At 42.6% G+C, this 25,754-nt stretch overlaps 1 protein-coding gene across 10 annotated transcripts in view; it reads right to left on the reverse strand.

The window, feature by feature from the left end:
* Positions 1–7,199: 7,199 nt before the first annotated feature.
* The window catches only part of CES2 (carboxylesterase 2), a 59,640-nt gene continuing 41,085 nt past the window's right edge, over positions 7,200–25,754 (reverse strand). For 5 of the 10 annotated variants that reach the window (XM_089781506.1, XM_075940070.2, XM_089781507.1 and 2 more), the window contains exons 2-13: positions 25,082–25,286; positions 22,643–22,781; positions 20,268–20,401; positions 19,529–19,682; positions 19,251–19,355; positions 18,178–18,285; positions 15,191–15,331; positions 12,007–12,087; positions 10,374–10,521; positions 8,730–8,879; positions 7,790–7,862; positions 7,200–7,686 (exon numbers count right to left, since the gene is read on the reverse strand). In XM_089781506.1, coding sequence (XP_089637632.1) covers positions 7,500–7,686; positions 7,790–7,862; positions 8,730–8,879; positions 10,374–10,521; positions 12,007–12,087; positions 15,191–15,331; positions 18,178–18,285; positions 19,251–19,355; positions 19,529–19,682; positions 20,268–20,401; positions 22,643–22,781; positions 25,082–25,083 — 1,422 coding nt within the window. In that variant the 5' untranslated portion in view covers positions 25,084–25,286 and the 3' untranslated portion in view covers positions 7,200–7,499. The remainder of the gene's footprint in view (positions 7,687–7,789; positions 7,863–8,729; positions 8,880–10,373; positions 10,522–12,006; positions 12,088–15,190; positions 15,332–18,177; positions 18,286–19,250; positions 19,356–19,528; positions 19,683–20,267; positions 20,402–22,642; positions 22,782–25,081; positions 25,287–25,754) is intronic. The other 5 variants (XM_089781504.1, XM_075940065.2, XM_075940066.2 and 2 more) reach the window with 5 other exon arrangements.

The following is a 25,754-nucleotide window of genomic DNA, read 5'->3' on the forward strand; positions in this document are numbered from 1 at the left end:
TGATATTAATTCAGGAAGTGTGGGGTCTAGGATGGAGATAGAGTACAGAAGGGAGCTTGGGGTAAAGGATTGGGGTGCAGGAAAGGATGTGGTATCTGGGAGTTTGGGTGAAGGAGGGGATTGTGACCTGGGTAAGGATGTTAAGAGGTAGGTAACTGGGTAGGGCAGATAGTCAATACAATTTGTATCATGCAGGCAGCCCGGCTCCTACTACACTTAAACTGCAGAGCTGCAGTGGGAGTAGATCCCAGACTCAGTATGAGCCAAGATTGAGCCAGGCTTGCTCAGTCCCGGCTCGTGCCAGGTCCAGCAGCCCTGTCCGTGGGAGGTCCCACCAGAGAGCTGAGACCCCGGCGGACAGGGGCTGCTGCCGGAGCAGCCTCTGTTTGTGGCAGCTGGGACTGGTCGCAGACAGGGACTGCTTCGCTGCAGCAGCTCTTTTCTGCAGGGGGTCTCAACTCCCCACTGGGACCCCTGTGGACAGGGACTGCTGCTGTAGCAGCCTCCCCTGGCCCTCCCACACTGCTGCCTCTATCAGCAGCATGGAGGGAGGGGAAGCGGCACTAAAGAGACTGCTGGGGGGAACTGGCTTTTAAGCCAACTCTCCCCAGCACCAGCTCCTGCTTCCCTCCATTCCCCTAACTTGCTGCCTCTTATATAGAGGCTGCAAGGGTGGGGGGAAAATGCGAGTAGTTGACTCGACTACCCTTATCAACTGCTCTTTTACATCCCTAGACCTAGGGCAGGAGACTGGGATGCAGGAGGGGGTGCAGAGAGTTTGGGTTACATGGGATAGGGGTTGGGTTCAGGGTCTGGATGAATGGACTATACTGTGGGTAGAAAGCTAGTTAGATCATTGGTGTCAATGGGTAATGATCAATAGCTTGATGTTTAGTTGGCAGCCAGTATCAAGCAGCATGGCCCAAGGGTTGGTCCTCGGGCTGGTTTTGTTCAATATCTTAATTCATGATCTGGATGATGGGATAGATTGTACCCTCAGCAAGTTCTTGGATGACACTAAGCTGGGGGGAAAAGGTAGATATGCTGGAGGGCATAGATTGGGTCCAGAGTGATCTAGACAAGTTAGAGGATAGAGCCAAAAGAAATCTGATGAAGTTCAACAAGGATAAGTGCAGAGTTCTGCACTTAGAACAGAAGAACCCCATGCACAGCTACCAGCTGGGGCCCAACTGGGTAAGTGAGTCCTGCAGAAAAAGACCTGGGCATTGCAGTGGATGAGAAGCTAACTGAGTCAACGGTGTGCTCCAATAGCCAAGGAGAAAACTGGCCCTTTCCTCTGAACAGATTTGGTTTTGATCAATCAACATTATCTATCAAAAATGTTTAATTGGAAAACTCTCAGACCAGTTCTCCTGAGAGCCACCTAGCTGCTGTCGAGTCTGAGGGATCATTTTCTCAAAGAATGGATTTTTAGCTGGCAACTTTAAGGTGCAGCTGTTTCCCCACCAGCAATAATAATAATATCTCAAATCTTACCTTCGGTTCCAAAATCAGTCTACATCCTGCAGCATTACTCAGGGTGAAATGCAATGAATTCCAGCCAGCAGCTGCCATCCTTCTCTCACTAGGCACTACAAGTAGTTTGTTTTATATGCTTCAAGAGTTGGTACAAAGGTTCAGGCTGAAGAAGATCTGGCAGAGGGGTGATATTTGAATTCTGTTTTGAACATATATAATGGGTTAAAATATGTTGAGAGCTATGATCAATACCTATGTAAACCCAATCCCGGGAAGAAAGCAAATAATAATTTACCCTTGTCCAATGAAATCTTCTAGGAGCCATCTGGGAGCAGCAAAAAGACCCCATCATATCCTTAAACTGCTTTAAATCCCAGTGGCAAGTAAAACACTAAACTTGCCCCAGGCTACTGCCAAGTACTTTTTGCACTTAGGCTACGTCTAGACTGCATTACATGGATCAAAAAATTGATCTGCTTTTTCGAAAAAGAGTGTCCAGACTGCCGGACGCTCTTTCGAAACAAAAAAGGCACCGGAAGTGCTTCTGGCAGGGCATGGGGGCAGACTTTATTTCCAGGTGCTGCTGCCTGCCCTTTGCAGAGATGCGTGCTTAAAGGGATCCCCCTATACAGCCGTTGCTCTGCTTCTGCTTCTGGCTTGCCTACCTCCTAGAGGGAAAGCAAAGCTGCTGCAGTGCTTGCTCTGCTTGCCCTGCTTCTTCAGACACCACAGCAGTTTATTTGCAGGGTTTTTTTTCTGCTCTTCACTGTTTTTGGCCATGGAACCTGAGCTGCCCCTGGGAAGGCGATGGCCCCACACTGCCATATTGCAGCTTCTTCTGCATCTTCATGACTCTGTCATGAATCTCCTTCCTGTCCCATATGGACCCGGATCGCACCAAGGAGACCCTCCTCCGGGATGCAGGAGCTCTGCCCTTGCCTCCAAAATTTTTGGGAGACAGGCAGATTTGGAGACACAAGACGAGTTTGGACTGGTGGGACCGGCTCGTCATGCAGCTCTGGGACAACAACCACTGGCTCCGCAACTTCTATATGTGGAAGGCCACATTCCTGGTGCTGTGTGCCTGGCTCGCCCCTGTTCTAGAACACCAGGACACCCACCTGCGGCCCGCCATCCCCCTGCAGAAGTGGGTTGCAATCGCCCTGTGGAAGCTGGCCACCCCCAACAGCTACCGCTCTGTGGGACACCAGTTTGGCATGGGGAAGTCTACCGTCAGGGCTGTTTTGATGGAGTAAGTCACTTTTGGGGGACAGGCCCTGCTGAGTGAGGGAGGTTGAGAAAGAGGGACCGCCAGGCAAGGGCAAGAGGGAGTGGGGGATGGAGTGGCACTTGGAGGCCGCTCCTTGGTCACTCCTGCACTGATGTGGGGGAGGGAGGCATCCTGACAAGGGAAGGGATGGCTGGGAGGGGAGAAGAGTTCTCCCAAGTGCTTAGGTAACCTGTCTAACTCCCTGGTTTCTGTCTGTCTATTTGTCTCGTGCTGCAGGTGGTGAGGGCCATCAATGCGGAGCTGTTGAAGAGGCTCATCCATCTCGGGGACTGGACAACATCCTTGTGGGGTTTGCTGCCCTTGGCTTCCCGAACTGAGAAGGAGCCCTCGATGGGACACACATCACAATCTGCACACCGCCCCATCGAGCAGCCCAATTGATAAACCAGAAGGGCTACTATTCTATGGTGCTGCAGGCCCTGGTCGACCACACGAGACATTTTATGGACATTTGTGTCGGGTGGTCGGAGCAGGCACATGATGCCCGCATATTCCGCAACTCCTATCTGTTCCACAGGTTGCAGGCAGGAACATTTTTCCCTCAGCAGGACCTCACACTCAGGGATGTGCAGATGCCAGTATGCTTAGTGGCCGACGTGGCCTACCCACTGATGCCGTGGCTCATGAAGCCCTACACTGGCCACCTGGATGCGAGCAAGGAGCTTTTCAACATGCATCTTGGCCAGGCTCACATCCAGGTGGAATGCGCCTTCGGCCATCTGAAAGGGAGATTCCGTTGCCTCCTCATGCCTGAAGATAGGAGAATGCAACATCCCGGAGGTGGTAACCGCATGTTATGCCCTCCATAACCTGGTGGAGATGAAAGGGGAGGCCTTCCTCCCGGGGTGGGGGACAGGTGCTGATGGTGAGGACAGGCCATTTGAGCAGCCCCCGATGGTTGCCATCCGCCAGGCTCACCAGTCTGGTGTCCGAATCTGTGAGGCCCTGAGGGATTCTCAGAAGGAGTCCACTGACTCTCCCCAGGGCCTCCCTCATGGGGGGTTTGGCCTGGCCCACCCCTAACTTTTCCTCCACAACCCTCACTCTCTTCCCATAAATACACACACACATGCTTTTCTTTGGAAACAGAAATTGTTTTTTTATTAGAAAAAGAATCAATACACAAAATGTGCTAACTGTGTATAAACCACCGTTCTCTTGGTACCGTTCAACTGTGTATAAACAAAGTAAATCTGTCACTCAAAAATAAAGAATTTGTTCCATAACTGAAATGTCCTATCACTGTGGTAGTAGGGGGCTGAACACCGGGAAGGGGGAGGAGGACTGAACACCAAGACTGTGTCTAGACTACATGCCTCTGTCGTCAGAGGCACGTAGATTAGACACATAGGCAAAGGCAAATGAAGCCGCGATTTAAATGATCGCGACTTCATTTAAATTTACATGGCTGCCGCGCTGAGCAGACAAACAGCTGATCAGCTGTTTGTCTGCTCAGCGCGCTAGTCTGGACGCTCCCCTGCCGACATCAAAGCCCTTTGTCGGCAGCCCCGTTATTCCTCTTGGGAATGTAAATGTAAATGAAGCCGCGATCATTTAAATTGCGGCTTCATTTGCCTTTGCCAAAACAAGAAATCTACATGGCTCCGTCGACGGAGCCATGTAGTTTAGATGTACCCGAAGAGCAGAAAGGGGGCTCATCAAGTAGGCTCCTGCCACCTTCCTGCATCCTGGCACCGCCACGGCTTTGGGCTCGGGTGGAGTGAGATCCAGTCCTGGCCCAGGCGAGGGAGCTGAGGGCTCGGGAACAGGAGGAGCTGGGGGAGCTGGAGGAGAAGGAGGGGCTGGGGGTGCAGGGGCCTGGCATGTAAGAGGAGCGGTGCTCGTGGAAGGGGCAGAGAAGGCTAGGACCTCCCGCATAGTGGCACAGATGGAAGTACGCTGCTGGACCTGCTCAGCCTGGTGTGCCCGTTGGCCTCTGCCTCTGTCCTCTGCTGAAGGGTCCTGTTCAGGTCCTGCAGGGCCACTACGCGCTCCTTCAGCAGGTCTGTGTAGACATGCCAGTGCCTGCGGGTGCCACAGGTCCGGGATGGTGGTGGGGCAGGTGTGGTGCTCCCCATTGGATAGAGGGCCCAGCAGTGGAGGAAAAGAGGAGGAGACAATCACTGTCTGTGTGCACCTCCGCTGTCCCCGAGGGCATGCTGTGGCTATCAGGGACTTTCCTTTGGACAGGAGACTCAAGGGTGTTACACGTATCACCGTGTGTGAGTTGGGCAGTGGCCTGAAAGCCTCATAGGGGCCCCACAGTAGCAATGAGACTAGATGGCCCCCCACACTTCCAACCCGCCCATGTGTGGTGACCCCTCAAAGCACTCACCTGATGATCCCCCCCGATGTCCACGGATGCCTGGGAGGCCTCTGGGGTCTGGAGGACCGTCTCCTGGGAGAGGGTCCCTGCTGCCTCCTCTTCCTCCTCCTCCTCCTGGTGCAGCTCTCCCACCTCTCCTACCTGGTCGTCCTCCCACAGGGGTCGGCCCACGATATGGTGGGGTAACCCGGACTGCACCACGTGCAGTGGAGTCTGGACTTCCCCACCGCCCAGGATGTGCTCCAACTCCTGGTAGAAAGGGCAGCTCTGTGGGAGTGGGAGCTCTGGTCCCGGGCCTTGGCAAATCCCTGCCGCGGCTCTTTGACCTTGGCCCTGACTTGGTCCATGGTGCAGGAGTGATGCCCTTTCTTGGCCGGTTCCTGGGACATGCGATTGTATATGTCCACATTCCTGTGGTGCAACTGCAGGGCCTCTTCCTGGGACCAGAGCTCCAGGAGGTTTTTTTATTTCTGGGCTAGACCAGGCTGGTGCCTGCCTTTTGGTGCCCCTGGGTGGGTTCTCCTCACTGTCCTGTGAAGGGCCGGGGGGCCTTAAGGCTGGGACATGACTAGCACGGGTGTGCTGGCTGGCTTCCTGACAGCAATGCCTGTCTGGGTGTCTGTGCCTTTAAGAGACTGCGGAAAGAAACCATAGAGGTGCTCAATATGTAAAGGCTGGACTGTCCACCAGGGCTTCTTCCTGGAGGGGTTTTTTTTTTTTTAAAAAAAAGAACTGGCTCCCTGCGTCTACATACGCCTTTTTTCGACAGATCTGTCAAAAAAGACGTTCTTCCTCGTAAAAGGATGTTTACCGCTGTCGATAAAACCGCCACGTTCTTTCGATTTACTGGCGACAGAACACGGCGGTAGTCTAGACACAGGTATAGTTTATTTATTTATTTTTTTTTAAAAGGCCACTCTTTTTGAAAAAACCCTGTAGTCTAGACACAGCCTTACTGGCATCTCTGCATAAAATTAGGGATGTCAGATCTCTTAGAAGCCAGTTGGAATCTAAGTCCTGGCACATTTAAACGTCAGACTCACTGGAAAGTGACACTACATCTGAGATATACAGATATGTTGTATCCTGTAGGGACCTAATTTTTCATCTCTAAAATCTATTCCTCCTCTCGCCTTATGTGACAAAAACAAACTGCACTTTTAAAAAATCACTCCTGTTTCCCTCTAGAAAAAGGAGCAGGGATGTCAAAGATAGGGGTCAGGCTACAGCCACCTTTTGCAGGGTGTGCAAGGTCAACGAAGGCACAAGCCATCCAGAATGGCAATCCTAACAAGCAGCATAGCCTTCCTGCCAGCATCCCATAGGGTGCAAGCTACCGCACTAGAGGCAGGAAGGGACAAGGCTATGGACCACTTCCCCCCCACTGGTGATTGGAACTAGCTGGCCAGGTGCATGCTGCAGTCTCAAGAACTGGAGCAGCAAACACCATTCCTCAGCACACTGCCATGGACCTCCAGATGGGCTTTGTGTCTGCAGATACAAAATGCCCTGTGTGTTCAGCAGGGGAGTGCAGCTTAAAACCACTCCAGCTCTGGAGAACAATCTTGTCATACTGGGCTCAGATCCATTAAGCTTCTATTTCTCACCAGCAGTCCTCTCTCAGTCCAGCCTCTCTCCAGGGTGGACTTTCTTTTTTAGCTTCAGCAGATGAGTTCTTGTCTTCTTTTCCCCCACATCTGAGCCCCTGAATTGTGTCTCAAACAAATCAGCTCAGCTGGTCGAGTGCAATCATCTCAACTTTGTGTTGTGTCTAGCTGCTCTGCCTTCTTGATCTAGTTGGCACAATGAGTTCCAAATCATAAGCCACCTGCCTTAGTCTTAACCCACACTGCAAGGAGACCTATGACTTTTATGGATTTAACATGCTTGAAAACAATTTCAGAAGAGTTTGAACAGCATGGGAGGAGCTTTTGAAGGTGTCTTCCAAGGAGATATTCTAGGCTGAAATATGCAGAACTATACATAGTTATTCATCTTCATTATATTCTGTCTTTATATGATGGGCATTTCAACATGTAGCACTGTGTATGACACTGGCACTTTTACTCTGTCTTTAAATAGTTACTTAATACAGGCAGATAATTTTTGTATGAGGACCACATCTTTATTAAAATGTTATCAAGTTTATCTATTTTTCATCACACACTGACATAAAATCAGAGGTATCAGTAACAAAAAAAATTCAGTGTTAGATTATTTCATTCTCTATTGCTTTGATTTGTCAAGAGTACCTATGGTGTCCAGAGTTTTGCTCTCACTTCTTTCAATCAAACTAAAAAAATGGGCTGACACAATTAAACTTTTTTTACTGAAACTGAACCAATACCATCAGGTAGAATTTTGCTGTGACAAATTGAAAGATGGAATTTTAAACATTATCATTTATAACTCTGGGTGCTCTCTCTTCTCCTTAGTTATTTTCTTCACTTTTTCAGGGAACATCTTTGTCCAGAATTCCACTCGTTTCCCTTTCAGTTTCTGTGCTTTCTTCTGCTTTAAATTTAATTCCAGGTATTCATCATTCAAATTATAGACTGGCCATTCCACTAAACCCTGGCCATTAGGATTTCTAGAAATGACAGAATAAAAAAAATTAAATCTTCACATAATCAACTGAGACTAAATAAAGTCAAATGTTACAACACAGTAATTTAATAAATCATTAATCTCACCCATTTCGTGCAAAGTTAGCCCAATATTTCATTATTGTTCGACTGAGGTGTTTCTCTTCTTCCGTAGCCTCAGCTGAAAGGGAGAATATGTATATGTAACAAAAGCAAAATGTTTGAAATTGTACACGCATAATACCAAAGCATGAGTGCATTAGACTAATCAAGATACAAGTTACAACAGACTTGCTTAATTGGGAATGATGCCTACATACTTTTATTGTTTAGATTTCCTAGCCCTTCTAATGCTAGTATTTTCAAAGTATAGCAACCAAAAAAATGATGATAGCTTATTACGTATGTTTCCAAGCACTCAGAAGATTAGATCATTAAGTCCTTTTTCTAAAAATCATATACAGTAAAACTCCAATAGTCCGGCATCCAATAGTCCAGCACTCCTGATAGTCCGGCATCAAAATGGCAAGAGCCTAGTGAGTTTGTTTCAGCAAAAAATAAGTCACAAGGTAACAGCGGCAGCAGCTGAACTGAGCAAAAAGGGTAAAAAAGGCTTAAAAAAGCTAAAACATTACAGTATACTGTATACAGTATGTACTATAAAAAGGGTTCAGAACACTTTATATACAGTATATAATGTATACAGTATATATAAACCATCTTATAGTACCTCCTGATAGTCTGGCATATTTGATAATCCGGCACCATCTAGGTCCCATAGGTTCCAGATTATCGGAAGTCTACTGTATAAATATGACTGAGCTAAATTATGTAGAATGAAGAATGGAAGGACACAAAAAGTATATCATTGTTATCAGGAAGAAATCCAGTGTTAATAAAAAGAATAACTAACAAATCTTTTCTTTGTTTGTAAAAGAACAAAGGTTAAAAAAGTGTGGGTTGTATTTGTTTTAAAGGCAAGCATACAGCTACGTGAAATAGGTCTATTTTATGACGAAAAAATAACATCTGAAAGATGAGTCCTTACCAATTATTTTCACATCACTTTCCAAGAATGGCCCACCAAAGACAAATCCAATTTCATCTCCATGATCTGCCTTTACAAAATCTGGCTTAGTATCTTTAAAAATACTAGGTCGATGCTGGAATTCATAAAAGTAGAGTGGAGCACCAGCATCTAACATTGAGAATCAAAGACAAGATTACAACTACTGTACTTTCCCCCAGGGAACCATTAAATTAGATCAACAGCTTCATGCATGTTCTGAAATCTGTTTTCATATTTTAAACAAGTTAAGTAGATTAAATTTTTAAATGAAAAGCTAATTAAAATTCTACCTCAGTTAAGGTTTAGAATCAGTTGTTTCTGAGCTAGATTTCAGAAAATACAAGAGGCTGGGGTATAAGCAAACTATATTCACCAATTCAATCTCTCTCCCATCCCCTCCCTCAACCTAAAAAACACACCACCACCACAACCAGTACTGGATACAGAATGATTAGAACTGACTGGACCTCGGGACAAAGTTATTGTAGCAGTATCCAATAATAAATGAAATAACAATGTTTTGGCATACTGACTGAAAAATACAAGCTACCACAGGAGAAACATCCATTAGTTCCTGGTTTAGCTGAGAAAATCCAATCTCAGTGTTAACATGTTATGTTCTTTCATTTAATTGACTAATGCTGCATAAAACATGATTCCGTCTGACTCAGTACTCTGTCTGATATCAGAGCAGTAGGATCTAGTAACAAAGGAAGCGCTAACAAAGTAAACGGGGCATGGATTAGACTGGAGAAGGATGTCTCATCCAGCCCTATGATTGTATGATTCTATGAGTGACCAGTACCAAGTTTTACTCTTCAGAAAGCAAAGTCTAAACTGGAGAAAAATGCAGACAAAACCTTTTCTAAACAAAGGAGATAAAGACATGAACCAAACCTTACTGAAGACAATAAAAGTGTTTCCAATGACGTCAGTGAGTTTTGGATTAGGTCTTAAAGGAGGAGGCTTGTCCTAAATAATTTTCTCTGCCTAAGTTTCCTCTAAACTGCATGGCCATGTGGGCAGGTAGCTTCCCATCAAGCACTGTACAAGGGCTCAGGACTGAAGCAGTGAGAGATATCTCTCCCCAAACCCTAAAGCTGCCGGGGATGGTGAGGAGGAGCATGGAGCTGCCACAGCCAGTGGAGGGAAGCAGCTCCTCAGTGGCCCTATCCAGAGCCCTTGCACCCCAATCCTCTGTCTGAGCCTGGAGCCCCTCAACACCGAGCCTGCATCCCCAGACAGTACTTGTACTCCTAACTCTCTGCTCCAAGCCTGAGCCCCCTTCCCACACTAATAACTCCTTGGCCCCACTCCCACCCTTGAATTTTGTAATGGGTACCAATCCGAAGGTGACGAGTTACAAATCGGTGCATGTAAGAAAATTCATTCTGCTCGGGGTAGAAAAACTTACAGAGAACAGTGTTCATCACTAAAGCAAACAGCATGGCAGAAGAGAACAAAGTGGTAGAAAATTATTATATGCAAGTGCAAAATCTTGAATTAATGAGAATTTTGCTACTGCCATAATAGCCAATTTAGAGCTCCAATGATTTACTCTCAGTTGAGTGCCAAATGGAAGTTGTAGCAGGTCAGAATTTTGGAGGCTGACTGGAAATTCACCTCTATGATATTTAGACACTTGAAGAGCTGGAATAACAAAGAGGATATCTCCCATCAGGTCCTGAAATCGGTCTCGCAGCTCAGCAGGGTCATCTGTGTCTCCTAAATATTCATCTGCTACCACAGACACAGATTCAGGGGGGAAATTCTGTAACGAAAGATACATCAATGGCAGTGTTTCACATGCTTCATTCTCAAGAACTCTTTCAGTCATGAATAAATAAATACTATTCACTGATTTTTCATTAGTGTTGGAGAAGCCAGAAGTAATGTGGCATTTTGGAACATTACTCTGGACAGTAGAGATTCATAGACTCATAGGACTGGAAGGGACCTCGAGAGGTCATCGAGTCCAGCCCCCCGCCCTCAAGGCAGAACCAAGCTCCGTCTACACCATCCCTGACAGATGTCTATCTAACCTGTTCTTAAATATCTCCAGAGAGGGAGATTCCACCACCTCCCTTGGCAATTTATTCCAATATTTGACCACCCTGACAGTTAGGAATTTTTTCCTATTGTCCAATCTAAACCTCCCCTGCTGCACTTTAAGCCCATTACTCCTTGTCCTGTCCTCAGAAACCAAGAGGAACAAATTTTCTCCTTCCTCCTTGTGACACCCTTTTAGATATTTGAAAACCGCTATCATGTCCCCCCTTAATCTTCTTTTTTCCAAACTAAACAAGCCCAGTTCATGAAGCCTGGCTTCATAGGTCATGTTCTCTAGACCTTTAATCATTCTTGTCGCTCTTCTCTGTACCCTTTCCAATTTCTCCACATCTTTCTTGAAATGTGGCGCCCAGAACTGGACACAGTACTCCAGCTGAGGCCTAACTAGTGCAGAGTAGAGCGGCAGAATGACTTCACGAGTTTTGCTTACAACACACCTGTTGATACAACCTAGAACCATATTTGCTTTTTTTGCAACAGCATCACACTGTTGACTCATATTCAACTTGTGGTCCACTATGACCCCTAGATCCTTTTCCGCCATACTCCTTCCTAGACAGTCGCTTCCCATCTTGTATGTATGGAACTGATTGTTCCTTCCTAAGTGGAGCACTTTGCATTTCTCTTTATTAAACCTCATCCTGTTTACCTCTGACCATTTCTCTAACTTGCTACGGTCATTTTGAATTATGTCCCTATCCTCCAAAGAAGTTGCAACCCCACCCAGTTTGGTATCATCTGTAAACTTAATAAGCGTACTCTCTATCCCAATATCTACGTCATTGATGTATACACATTCCCTTAGGAATACAATTATAAAATAATGCAATATCTATAAACAAGAATGGAAAAAGAATAGCCTATATTAAAGAAACCACTGTTCTGGAGGGGCTGGAGTGGCACAAAAGACACCATTCACTTCAGGGTGTTGTATCTTCTCTTCCATTTACTTCCCTTTATGCCTGATAGCAGAGAGCAGCACACAGCCCTCAGTTCCTACTGTTCTATCCTTTCACTGGAGATAACACCAGAGGAGCCAAAGTTACTTTGGAATCCACTACTAAGCCTATGCATGCATAAATACTGAAAAAATAGAATAGTACTAATGGCATCAGATAGCCTCTTAAGTGGAACAGGTTTAAAATGAATATTAAAATAACACCCAGATAACCTGCTGGTCTCTTACCAATATTGACAATGTTTGCTGCAAGGATGAGATTATGGTTTGTTTCTCCATCCCTTCTTCTATGCCAGGAAAGTTACGTGCCTGTATATTCAAATAGTTTTTCCTTTACAATATTGATTAAACAGATTGGTTACCATGTATAATTTAATGAATAATGGCTTACTGCTTCATTTCATACTAGCCAGTAATGATGATTCATCTTTTTTAAATATGGTCTTGTTGGTTATAAAATTCAGTATTTAAAGCATCAGAAAAATGCTTGATGGTTGAGGAGATGGGCATCAAAAGTTGTGACAGTTTGAATTACTGAAAGCCTTATGTACTGTCATTTGAATAAACTGATAACGGAGATCAGATTTAGTACCATTCTCTATAGACAGTTCGATTGCACATGTTAAAACTAGAGCTGTCAAGTGATTAAAAAAAACAATCCACTATTAAACAATAACAAAATACCTTTTATTTAAATATTTTCGGATGTGTTCTATATTTTCAAATATTTTGATTTCAATAACAATATGAAATACAAAGTGGACAGTGCTTACTTCATTTTTATTACAAAGATGTGCACTATAAAAATCAAAGGAAAGAGTACTTTTCAATTCCTCCAAAATGAGCACAATAGTATAATTTCTTTATCATGAAAGCTGAATTTACAAATGTAGAATTATGTAAAAAAAAAAAAACCCAAAAAAACCCCTGCATTCAAAAATGAAAAAAAAACCAAAACTTAAGAGTTCAATCCAACTTCTTCTTCAGCCAGTTACTAGGACAAAAAAGTTTGTTTGCATTTGCAGGAGATAATTCTGTCCACTTTTTGTTTACAATGTCACCTGAAAGTGAAAACGGGCATTTGCACAGCACTGTTGTAGCTGGCATAGCAACTATTTATGTGCCAGTTGCACTGAAGATGCATAAGTCCCTTCATTTTTCAACCACCATTCCAGAGGATGTGCATTCATGCTGATGACTAGTTGTGCTCGATAATGATCCAAAGCAATGTGGACTGATGCATGTTAATTTTCATCATCTGAGTCAGACACCACCAGCAGAAGGTTGATTTTCTTTTTTTGTGGTTTTGTAGTTTTCACATTGGAGTTTTCTTCTTTAAGACTTTTGGAAGCATGCTCCACACCTTGTCCCTCTCAGATTTTGCAAGTCACTCAGTCTTAAACCTGGGATTGAATGCTATAGCTATCTTCAAAAATCTAACATGGATACCTTCTTTGCGTTTTGTCAAATCTGTAGTGAGGTGTTCCTACAAACACTCACAGCGGGCTGGGTCATCATCCAAGATTGCTATAAATGTAATATATGGCAGATTGCGGAAAATACAGAGCCAGAGACATGTAATTCTTCCTGGAGGTAAGTCACAAATTTAGTTAACACATTTTTTTAAAATGAGCATCATCAGCATGGAAGCACATATTCTGGAATGGTGGCTGAAGGGACATACAGATGTTTAACATCTCACAGGAAATACTTTGCAGTGTGAGCTACAACAGTGCCATACAAATGCCTGTTCTCAGTTTCAGATGACATTGTGACTAAGAAGTGGGCAGCATTATCTCCCATAGTTATTTGTCTTATTTGTTTCACTGACTGGCTGAACAAAAAGTAGAACTGAAAGGACTAGTAGGCTCTATAGTTTTACATTGTTTTGCTTTTGAATACAGTCATGTAACAATAAAAAATCTAAATTCATAAGTTGTACTTTCACAATAGACTGCATTGCAGTACTTGTATTAGGTGAACTAAAAAATATTTCTTTTATCCTTTTTACTGAACAAATATTTGTAACAAAAATGTATTATATACTTGAGTTTGTGAGTGCGTCCATCCATTTGTCCAAGAACTCCTTCTAAATGGTAAGAGTAACGCAAATTTGGCATGCAGCTTCCTCTTATCATAACTTAAAGTAAAAGTCTGGTTGTGCCAGAACAATGGGATGTGCCTGGAATGTGATTATTTTTCATAAAATGGAAAGGGAGGACTCTGCTAACAGGGACAGTTATACTATATAATGACCACAAAGGGCAGCAAGGGGCCAAAAATGGGAACTGGGACAGCAATAGCCCCATTGGGGCAGCAGGGGTTAGGGGTGGAGAAAGAGACAGTTATCTATTATATATTTAAGAGAATTTGTCTGTTTGTGTGTGTGTGTGTCTGTCTGTCTGTCTCTCTCCATCCGCCCCCAGCTGGGGGAACATGTACCCCCCTCAGCTATGCCCACTGCCGTGGCCAAGGACAGGCACTTCTCACGGGCCCTAAGCTGCTGTAGTGAGAGAGGGCTGGGATTGTCCTCCCCAGTAAAAACATGAAATTATGCAATTAATCAAAACTTTCACAGAACACATGGTATACTAGAAGTGTCTTCTAGCTTCCGGAAAACTCTTTGGAAAGACCAATAAATGTATAATATGTTTAGACTCTGAGGCTGTGTCTACACTACATGCCTCTGTCGGCAGAGGCATGTAGATTAGGGTTGTAGGCAAAGGTAAATGAAGCTGCGATTTAAATGATCGCGGCTTCATTTACATTTACATGGCTGCCGCGCTGAGCCGACAAACAGCTGATCAGCTGTTTGTCGGCTCGCCGCTAGTCTGGACGTTCCCCCTGTCGACATCAAAGCCCTTTGTCAGCAGCCCCGTTATTCCTCGTGGAATGAGGTTTACCGGGGCTGCCGACAAAGGGCTTTGATGTCGACAGGGAGAACGTCCAGACTAGCGGCGAGCCGACAAACAGCTGATCAGCTGTTTGTCAGCTCAGCGCGGCAGCCATGTAAATGTAAATGAAGCTGCGATCATTTAAATCGCGGCTTCATTTACATTTGCTGAACAAACAAATCTACATGCCTCTGCCGACAAAGGCATGTAGTGTAGACGAACCCTGAGACATTGGAGAAGAAATTTAAACAGTTACTGGGAGATGTTAACTCTAATGCATTTACAAGGAGAGCAAGGCTCATTCAATATGAACCTGATGCACTGATAAGGATGACATCAAAGAGTGCTGTCTGATTTAAAAAAATAAGAACACAAAGTAAGCAGTATAGAACCAGAATGGCAGACTGTATTTAAAATACTACATGAACGTGATCTATACCTTAATTCTGGTCCTATGGAACATTCTCTTATTTTGTATCATAGGGATTAGTGTAGAAAAATTATTGAAAATGTCTTACTGAAAGAATAACCCATCCATATTCATTGTTATTTACTCCTATTATGTATGGGACAGTACTGAACTCTTTGGCAGCCAGTAACTCTTCAGGTTTCTTTGGAATAAATACACCATCTATGACTGCGGGGAGAAATGACACTTGCTGTAAGAAAAAAAATTAAAATTATTTTTTCCTCTAGATGACAATGCAAAATTCACACTTCTGAGCAGACCCAAGACTAAAGTAAGTAGTCATACAAGTTCTAATACAGTATCTTACAGTCCAATGTAGAAGCAGCCTCTCTTCCTTAAGACTCTTTACTGGCCTGGCCAATAATCCAGTGGATAGTTGTTGGCTCCCCTATCATCTCCAAATGTTGAAGTGAACCATCTGGATACTTCTGGAAGACCATGGAATCAGGGAGTGGACCAGCCAGTTGTCCATGAGGACTTCTGGGCCACAGAAGAGTTTTAGACCACTAGAACTTCTTTCCAAAGAAACTATTAATGGTCTTTAACTTTACATTTTGAAGCTTTGTGCGTCTGTCCATCTATTCAAGAACGCCTCCTAAATAGTAGTAGAAATGTAGCCATGTTAGTCTGGTGCAGCTGAAACAAAAAACAGGACTGTGTAGCACTTTAAAGACTAACAAGATGGTTTAATAGATGATGAGCTTTCGTGGGCCAGACCTACATCTGAGGAAGTGGGTCTGACCCATGAAAGCTCATCACCTGTTAAACCAGCTTGTTAGTCTTTAAAGTACTACACAGTCCTGTCCTAAATAGTAAGAGCTAGGACCATCAAATTTGTTAGGCAGCTTCCTCTTATCCTAACTTAAAGCAAGGTGAGGGTTTGGTTGTGCTAGAAAAACTGTAAGTGCCTGAATGGCATTGTTTTCCATAATACAGAAAGGGAGGGGGTGAGAACAGGGACAGTCATGCTTCGCAATGACCAGTGGAGGCAGCGAATCTGAGGGACAGCTACATTGCACAGTGACCCCAAGGGGACAGCTGCACCAGGAAGAGAGTGGCCAGCTGGAAAGCAGATATGGGCTGGGGGTGGGGGTCAAGGCTGTGTTGCCCTCAACCCCTCAGGGTAGAGCCGCTGGGCACTGCACTCCTGCACCTCCCAGAGGATCTGTAGGGTGGGGTCAGACAGTGTAGCTTTGGCCCCCCTCCCCAAAGAAGCTGACAACTGGAACCAGATGGTGTGGCCCTGGGCACCCCAGGGAGCCACCCTAGATGCTGTGGGAAGCCTGAGGAGCTGCCCCATCCTTTGCCCTGAACCCTCATAATGATCAGAGCAATGCCGGGTAAATTTGTTAGTAAATGTCATAAAATTAAAAAGTCCTTATTTCTGATACTCTTGAATTTCATGAAGTTTCAAATGCAGACTCAAATTTTGTGACTCAGTTGACCACCTTTGTAAGAAACACTCATGCCTTGCCTACACTACTAAGGTTGTTGACAAAACATATGTCAACAGTCAAAAGTCGACAAAATAAAATTGCCAGAGGGTATTCACATTTGATCTTCTGTCGACAAATCATGACCACATTGAGCGCAAGGTCACTGACAGCGTGAACAATTCTTTGTGAGTCTGGATCCCAGAGTGCAGTGTTGTGAGAAGGCAGAGCTGATTGCTGTGCAGTTTGTGATTCCATTCAAGATCTCCCATGCCCCCTCATCTGCTGGTGCTGGCATCTTGAATAGCTCTACGAGCTCTCTGTGGTGAGGACTGTTAAAGCAACACTGCAACCTTTCTCTCTCCCTAACTTTCTGCAGCAGCAGTCTGCTGCCACTGTGTTCCTAGTACAGGCAGAACAGAAGCAAGTTAATGATTTGTTCTTTGTTTCCCAAATGGAACAGCCCACTCAGCAGTTAGATACTTCTGGGAGCTGTGAAAGGGGAGAGGCGCATGCCTGCAGGACAACAAAGATCAAAACACTGATCAGAACCATCAGGCTAGGGATTGTGGGATACTGGCAGAAGCCAATTCTGTTGACAAAAACAGCAGTGTCTATACTGGTTCTTTGTTGATAATAAAGAGAAGGAAAAAGAAAAAAAATGTTTCCTGTGGGGATGGAAGTTTTTTGTCACCAAAACTGGGCATTTTTCCTACCAAAAGTCGCATTGCAGTGCATATGCTTTCACTGTTTTGTCGTCTAACGTTGGTAGTGTTGACAAAGCCTCAGTCCTTGTGTACGCTATGAATTTGGGTCAGTATAACCACATCATTCAATGTTGTAGGTTTTCCACACCACGAGTGACATAGTTACACTGACCTAATCCCAGGGGCAGATGGCCATTTTGCGGGGCCCAAGGCAGCACAATTTCGCAGGGCGCCCCTTTGCCACGGCGCATGCGCGGGGCTTCTTGAAGCGCGGGGCCCAAGGTGGCCGCCCTGTTCGCCCTGCCCTATATCCGCCCCTGCCTAATCCTCAGTGTAGGCAGCACTATATCAACAGAAGGGCTTCTCCCACTGACACACCTACCATCTCTCAGGAAGGTGAAGTACCTACACTGATGGGAGAAGCTCTCCCATCGGTGTAGGTAGCATCTTCACTGGAAGAGTTACAGTGGTGCCACTGAAGTGTGGTAAATGTAGATAAGCCCTAAACATAAGTAACTGAATTAAGGATCCTGTCCAATGCCTACTGAGGCCAGGTCTATACCATAGGGGAAGGTCATCTTAAGGTATGCAATTCCAGCTACGTAAATAATGTAGCTGGAGTCAACACACTTTAAGCCAAACTTTGGTGCCATTCCCACAGTGGGATGTCACTGGGAGAAATGCTCCTGTTGACTTCCCTTACTCCTTACAATTGCAAGGAGTACCATGGTCGACAGGGACACCATCAGCATTCGATTTAGCAGGTCTTTATTAGACCTGCTAACTCAAATGCTGGAAGACTGACTGCTGCAGGGTAGATCTTCCAACAAATATAGATGTGGCTTGAAGTTAACGTGAATCCTTCTATTGAAATTAATGGGAATACTTTCACATACCTTAAGTAGATCAGCATTCAGGGTCATTATTTCTTTATCCATTTTCTTCCTTAAACATTGAACCATTGCAGAACTGGTTATCTCACAACCAGATAAATTAGCAATTGTCTGCAATTATTAAAAAAAAAGAATCAATGAGAATGGTGTGATAAAGACAAAGCATCAATAATACCTTCTCTAATACGATGGACTTTAAGAAGTGCCCACCTTAGACAAGTTACCATTGTGCAGAAGCAATTAGATGCTTCCTATGTCAACTCTCCATTTCTCACATCATTTGCCCTAGTGCAAGTGGTGGGTGTGTATATACAGATATACCCATATAATGATGGATGGAGATATGAACAGGAGTCTCCAGGCCCCATTCTTGAAAACTACTTTCTGATTTGTCTGCAATTTTATAAGCAAAACAGGCTATTTTTAAAAGCTTCCTTAATCTTAAATAGATACGTGCTTTGATAGTTCTCAGTTGTAATTCTGGTATAAATTCTGACTACTTTGATTACAGATATTTTTCTGTTCCCATTGTAATAACAAAGTGCCCCCCTCCCTATTTTTTAAACCTTAGAAAAATTAAGTTCTAACTCCTATTTTTCCTCCTGGATTCAGAAAGTACCAACACAGGATGCAGACCTGCTGTGGACTTCTCCCAGCTAAATACATGAACTTATTCAGTTTGGCAGATTATTGCAGCTCAATCCAGACAAACCTAAAACTCAACACCCCATCTCTCTTTAGTCAGAAACTAACATAGTTGCAGCTCAGGCATTAGACTCTTGTAACATAACATTCAAAGTCCTCGTAGAGTTGCTGAAATTCTACAGAAAAAGAGGGAAATTAGAATCTGATATTTCACTCTAAAATTTTTGTTAAAGTGAAAAAAACCCTCCAAATAAACAACCAACCAAACAAACAAATAAATAAAATTTTTGAGAGATCAACTTCTCCATCAGGGAAGAACAGTAGGGTGCAAACATTTGGATGTTAGTTTAAAACTCAATTTTTACAATATTTCAGGCATTGGAAGATTAGTATTTTAGAGAAATATGGCTAAGGTAATACTGAAAACTTACATTAGCAACTACTTGAAGATGGGAAATAAAAAAGCCAGGAACGTGAGCAACTCCACTTTCTGATATGGCTTTATGGAACAAACCTTTTGACAACGGAGATAAAATCTACAAACAAAAGTAAGAATATAATTTACATATTCAAATACAGGTTTGATATAATTCATGACTGACTTTACTCCAGAAACTAGATTTAAAGGTGAGGCTTGAGACTCAATCTTAAAACTCTTAATCCTGAAATTTGAGTAATCTTAATACAAAGGTACTTATTGGAAAGTTACATGTGCTCCAACACTGATTCCTCCTGCCGACGCTCCAAATAGAGTAACAGACTTTGGATTTCCTCCAAAAAATGCAATATTTTCCTGAACCCACTGAAGAGCTGCCACTTGATCCAATAAGCCCCAGTTTCCACGAGCGTGTTCATCACCAGTACTGAAATCAAAAGAGTATATAGAGTATACCAGGATATTTATTCTTTACAGTTGGGCATACAATACTGGCTCTACGGAATTAAAACCATGCTGGTATTTTATTCTTACACTACCTTACTGAAAGTTTATTTCTGAGTCTCAACCTATGGCTTTCACTAAGTGCTACAGGTCTCTGCTGACCATGCTTAACTTTCAAAGGAATAATTTTCCACTATCCACATGAACTTCAGACAACATAATATTACAAAGTATTTAGTAACAAGCACATATCAAGTTCTAGTCTAGGGCTAGTCTAACTATATTAACTTTCTGTATTTTATATTTGTCGATTGACTACACATTTTTAACTGATGTCAGGGTCCCCAGAGCAGAACTGGATAGGTGCTTTTTGTCATTAAAATGCTGCAGTTGTGCAGTAAGAAGGGAGGAAGAGGATATATATTTATTCTTCAAAGACCTCGGCTTTGGGCCTGAAGAAATTCATGCTCACTCATAATGAGCATACTTCCTATCTTGGAGAGAGGGAGAGAGTGTGTATTGTTAACACCCTGTTTGAGCAGACCCATAGTAACAAAATATGTCTTACCTAAAGAATCCAGAGATACCTAACCTATACTGGATAGCTACCACCACCACATTTTCATACGTGGCTAATGCTGACCCATCATATATCGAAGCCCCACCTATGCATAAAGTTCCTCCATGGATCCAAACCATAACCTGAAAAAAGTAAGCTCAGTTAGAACTACTTGTAACAATGAACTTGCTAATTTAGTAATAAATCAAAGGGTTGCAGGTTACAATTTTTATAAACAGGATTATTATTTTTAAAGCAACAATTCAATTTTAGATAGTACTAAAGAAAAAAAGAAAACATGTTGTTTATGTACAACACTTACTCTGTCAGAAGTGACAAGTGACCCATGCTCAGGATTAATACATTTTTATTTACTTTTGTTGCCAAGATCACGATAATGTATTTTAAAGTACCCTTTTTACCCAGTGTCATTCATTCATTTATACTTGTGTACTTTGACATTTCAAAGGGTGTCAGAGCCTGATTTAACTAATCAAGTTATCTTATTAACATGATATATAGCATTTTCTGTTGTTCAACTGTTTGCTGTGGCTTTTGACTTTGTATTTCTAGCAAAGGTGCACCTCTCCGTGATTCAGCATAACGATGATTATTTTTTATTATTTTACAGTACCCAAAGGAATGATGAGCACCTTGCAATATAGGTAAGAAGTCACGATCCTTACTCTGAAAAGTTTACAAGCTAATTTAAAATCTGACAATGATGAAAAAGGATAGAAGAAAAGTAGTGGGAAGCTGAAAGAGGAAGCACAGGTTAACATTAATAACCAAGTTATTAGAATAACCAGAAAGGCTAGTGAACATCACAATAGAGTAAAAGATTATTAATTTAAATGAAATATATAGATGCCTTAGCAAGCTAATTACTTGTATATGTCATGGAAGAAGTAGACCACAGGGAAGGATATGAAAGGAAAGGGTCCTACAGATGAACTCACGAAGGGCATTCCAAGCACAAGGAGCAATATGGAAGAAAGTGTGGAGAAGGTTGTGAGAAAAGCAGACAGATACAGTAACAAGGCTGACATAATTTGTGGTGCAGAGAAAGCATGTAAGAGGATGTGTCATAACATGAGACAAGGTAAGACAAATAGGGAGGGGCAGAATTACAAAGGCCCTTAAAGGTGATGGCTAGCATACTGATCTTGATGCAATGAAATGGAGAAAGATTCAAAGAAGGGCTGTTGTGGTCATAATGAGAGAAAAAGGAGATAATCAAAATGAGACAAAGAACCAGGTATATTTTGTGTGGACTGAAGAGGAAGCAAGGTGGATGCGAGGGAGGCCAGAGAGGAGGAGGTTGCAGCATTCAACACAGGAGATAAGAGGGTTCTGGATAAATCATAGCTGTGTGGACAGGGAAACAGATTCAATCTGACAGATTTAATGCTGGAGTCAAATGTGACCACGGACAGGAAATTACAGCTAGTATTCTGGTAGATGGGGTCAGGTCTGGTATGCAGGAAAGAAGCATGGGAAAATCAGGACCTTATGTAGAGTAAGGCTGCCATTGGCAGATTCTATCCATTGGAAGGTGGATATGCTGTGCATATATCTCCCAAATCTGAACGCTCATTATCCATAAAAAGAAGCTCTATGAGGTGAGCCAAAAAGGAGTTTCCTTTTGGTTAGCTCAACATGAGCTCTACACAGCCTCACTCAGCTGTAAATTGTTCTTAGGAGTTCTTTTGCTGGCAGGAAAAATGGGCATTATATAAAAAACATTTATCACCAAATACTCTTTATGTTACCAAACGTTAGAGGGCCTCCGTTCAATACTTTAACACTATAGAGGACCAAGGTGAAATGGACACTACTTCCAACATTGCTGGTCAGCTATATCACACTAAAACAATCTAATAAAGCAGGGGGTTCTCAACCTGGGGTATGCATACTCCCAGGGGGTATGAGAAGCTTGTCAAGGGGGTTCGGGCAATATTTGATAAATAACTAGATTGTCCTAATTGAAATATTCCAAAAGTAGGAATGTTAGTGAAAAAAGTTGTGGATTCTAGAGCTTAGAATTTATTTCCTTTCATATTGAATAGGGGGTACAGGAAGGTTTACTAAAAGCCAAAGGCTACGCGGACTAAAAAAGGTTGGGAACCGCTGTAATAAAGCACAAAGATGAAGCTACAGATATAGCTAGTAAGTAGCTTTGCTCATGTAACCCACACATCAAATGCGTGTGGTTCATTGTCTCATGTAGTGGTACTTAGACCACTTATAGCGAGAGATAAGTATGAGTGAGCTCTATAGCCTAAGCTGAGAGCCAACTGACTTTATAACTCAAGCTGTAGAGGCTCCTACACTAAGCTTCAGAGATCTTATGTTCAAATCTACCTAGTGGTGGTTACACTTACAGGTAACTTAGCATTTTGGTTTGAATCAGCAGGAGTGTACACATTCAGGTATAAACAATCTTCAGAGACTGTTAAGGGAGGACATTCAGCTTTTAACATTGCTGTCCGTGTCTTTATCCACTCCATGTCTTGCAGGCACCTTAATGATATAATGAAAATGTTAATGTTCAGTAAAATGATAGTAATACATGATCATAATGTTAATTACATCTTATACTAAATTTCTAATAACAGCATTTCTAACGCTGAACATATTTTCAGAGTGATCCAAAAATATCTAGTTCACAACACCACATTATCTTAAAAGAATGTATCAGGGCTGTTCCCCACGCTGGCACTCAAAAGGCAGAAAGTGGGGGTCCGCAAAGACTTTAAATATACCATGCATCTACAAGCTCTGGTTACAAAAACTTTCCCACAGTCATGAATTCACTGACTTTTGTGGGGGTGCTGCCACCATCAAGTGATTTTATCCCTAGAACCGGGGGTGAACACTTGAATTCTCCCCCAGGGGTACCCCAAGCTCTGTTACCACAAGAGAGCTTGAAAAAAGAAAAGAGAAAAACAAGCTGCAGTCTCTGGTAACTGACCTCTTAGTCTGAGGCATGCAGACATACAGGGAGACAGACAGACCTCCTGTATTTTCCAGGACACAAGAATCATATCATCACCTTAAAAAAGTGTTTTTTATTACAAAACAAAAGATATATTTGATAAAGCATACTTGGTTGCTAGATGTTACAGAGCAACCAAGGAAAACATATTAAAACACAGAAAATATCTGGGACAATTCTTAGATGGTAAATGGGGAAGGGAGGCATAGAGTCACACAGAGCAGTTCAAACCAAACCACAAAATAAAGAAAAATACCCTGATCACAACTAGATTAACTTTCCCGCTTTATTTACTTACAATCTTCTCTTTGTTCAGTCTACTTCCATGCCCTGAATTCCTTGGAGGCATGGTAGTCCAGTCTGGGTTTAAATCATTCTATGTCTTTCAACTCCTGGTTTAACTTTCCCACAAAAAGAAAGCAGGCAAGGTATCTAGATCCAATTCAAATTTCAGCACTCTATCTCGATTGGTTCTTCTGGCCCCCTGCCAATCCTCCTGCTAGCTACCTGAGTTTAACCCCTTAATCACCGGGTAATGGCCAGCACTCCTCCTATCCATTACAGAAGGAAACTAGCTTTAACCAAAAATTGCAAATACTGATCTAAGTTACAACAAAAACCCCATGTCGCCTGTATCCTCCCAGCATTATGTAGATTTGCCTCTTATTGGAATACACATCCCTTTTGGCTTTGCGCAAATCATAACCAAAGTGTATATCCAAAGGAGTTCTTAAAGATTCAGGTTGTCTTATCAAAGTCCAACTCAATGGATCTTTGGGGAATAATTTTGCTTGGAAATGTGTGAAACAATAATGAAGCTATCAATTTATTTTCACAAATACTGCCAAAAGCATTATTTTGAAATATTCACTCTGCTCCCATACAAAGGGCTGCATGGTCACTTACAGCTCCCTCCAGCCAATATGCTGGAGATGTTGGGAAATCGAGCATAAACCCCTAATGAGAATGGTCTCCTTGATCTCAGCTAAGTCTACACAGGAGAATAAAGTGGGAGATATCACTGAATAACAGTGAGAATTATTTTAATGGCCATGAAAATAGAAATTACTCTTAAAATCAATAACATATTTTCTCCAAAGCTTTTGGCCCGTTAAAGTGATCTAGCAGTGTATGTATTCTAGATTTATTTACTGAGGGCAACATTAACTAGGTGGCAGAGTATCTAATATTTAAATGTAAACATTTATTCTTGTTTCCTAAAATAAAACAATAATTTTCACAGCTAACACATGGAATTCTAACTGAACATTCCAGGTTGAATCTCTCAAGTTCAGAACTCTCTGGTCCAGAAACCTCCATTGTCCAGAATATTTCTAGTTAGCTGGATGTCCAATTTCATGGGTGTGGCCAAGTTTTCCATGGTCCCATAAAGTTTGTTTACAGTCACCAGTCCTAGCTCTCCATGTTCTATGCTGTTATTTAGCTCTAATTTACTCCTAAGTGTTGGTAATGCTGCTAGACAATCTTGACCTCCCCTCGTCTGGAAAATTCTCTCGTTCAGAACTGGTCAGGTCCCAAGGGTGCCAGATTAGAGAGGTTCAACCTGTGGTTGTCTGATGTTATCGAGCTATTTTGGTAAAGGACAAGAACACCTTTCAATTCACAAGAGAAATGACTGGAAGATTTTAAGAATTTCACACATTCCTTATGGGACTTATTACTATGCAAACACATTCCACAAAGCCAAACTCCTTTACATAAAGTTACACAATCTCAGTAATGGGATAAAAGGCATACGTGACTCAATTCAAAATCATTTACTAAACTGGGTCAATAATCAAAGCCTAAAACAATCAGATCTTACATTGGTGGGTAGGAAGTTGCAGCTCTTAGACCTTTCCACGGGTCTACTGGTTGTGGGGGTGAAAACCTCAGGGATCCAAGAGGTGGTTTTGCAAAAGAAATTCCAAGAAAAACATTCACGAGCCTATCTGTTCCTTTCACGCTACTCCGTTTTCCTTGGAGACATCCATATTTGGTAGCTACTTCTGGTTGCACACCTTTATGTCCTGTACAATATATTGATAAAATATCAGCAAATTCTCAATGAGGCAAATTTCCTGAGACATCACATGCTTCCACTTTTTTCCAGGAATAACTTCCTTAAAGTGAAATTCTTGTAAGTATTGTAAAAATTTATATTTGTAAAAAATAACAAGAAACTCTGTCTATTTACATTATCTAAGAGAATGTTCTGAGCGGACTTAGTCATACTCTGTAAGTACCTACAAGGGAAGATTTGAGATAGTAGATCATTCTTTAAGCTAAATGGAAAAGGTATGACAAGATCCAATAACTAAAAGCTGAATCTAGATAAATCCAGGCTAAAAATAAGTTGTAATTTTTCATCAATAATAGTAATTTATCATTGGAACAATTTAAGTCATATGGTGGACTCTCCATTATTTTATGTCTTTAAATCAATATGGAATGTCTTTAAAAATATATGTTCAAGCAGCTCAACCCCAAGATAAGAG

Source organism: Pelodiscus sinensis, chromosome 12, assembly GCF_052426305.1.
Source record: "Pelodiscus sinensis isolate ZL-2025 chromosome 12, ASM5242630v1, whole genome shotgun sequence".
Taxonomy (NCBI): Eukaryota; Metazoa; Chordata; order Testudines; family Trionychidae; genus Pelodiscus; species Pelodiscus sinensis.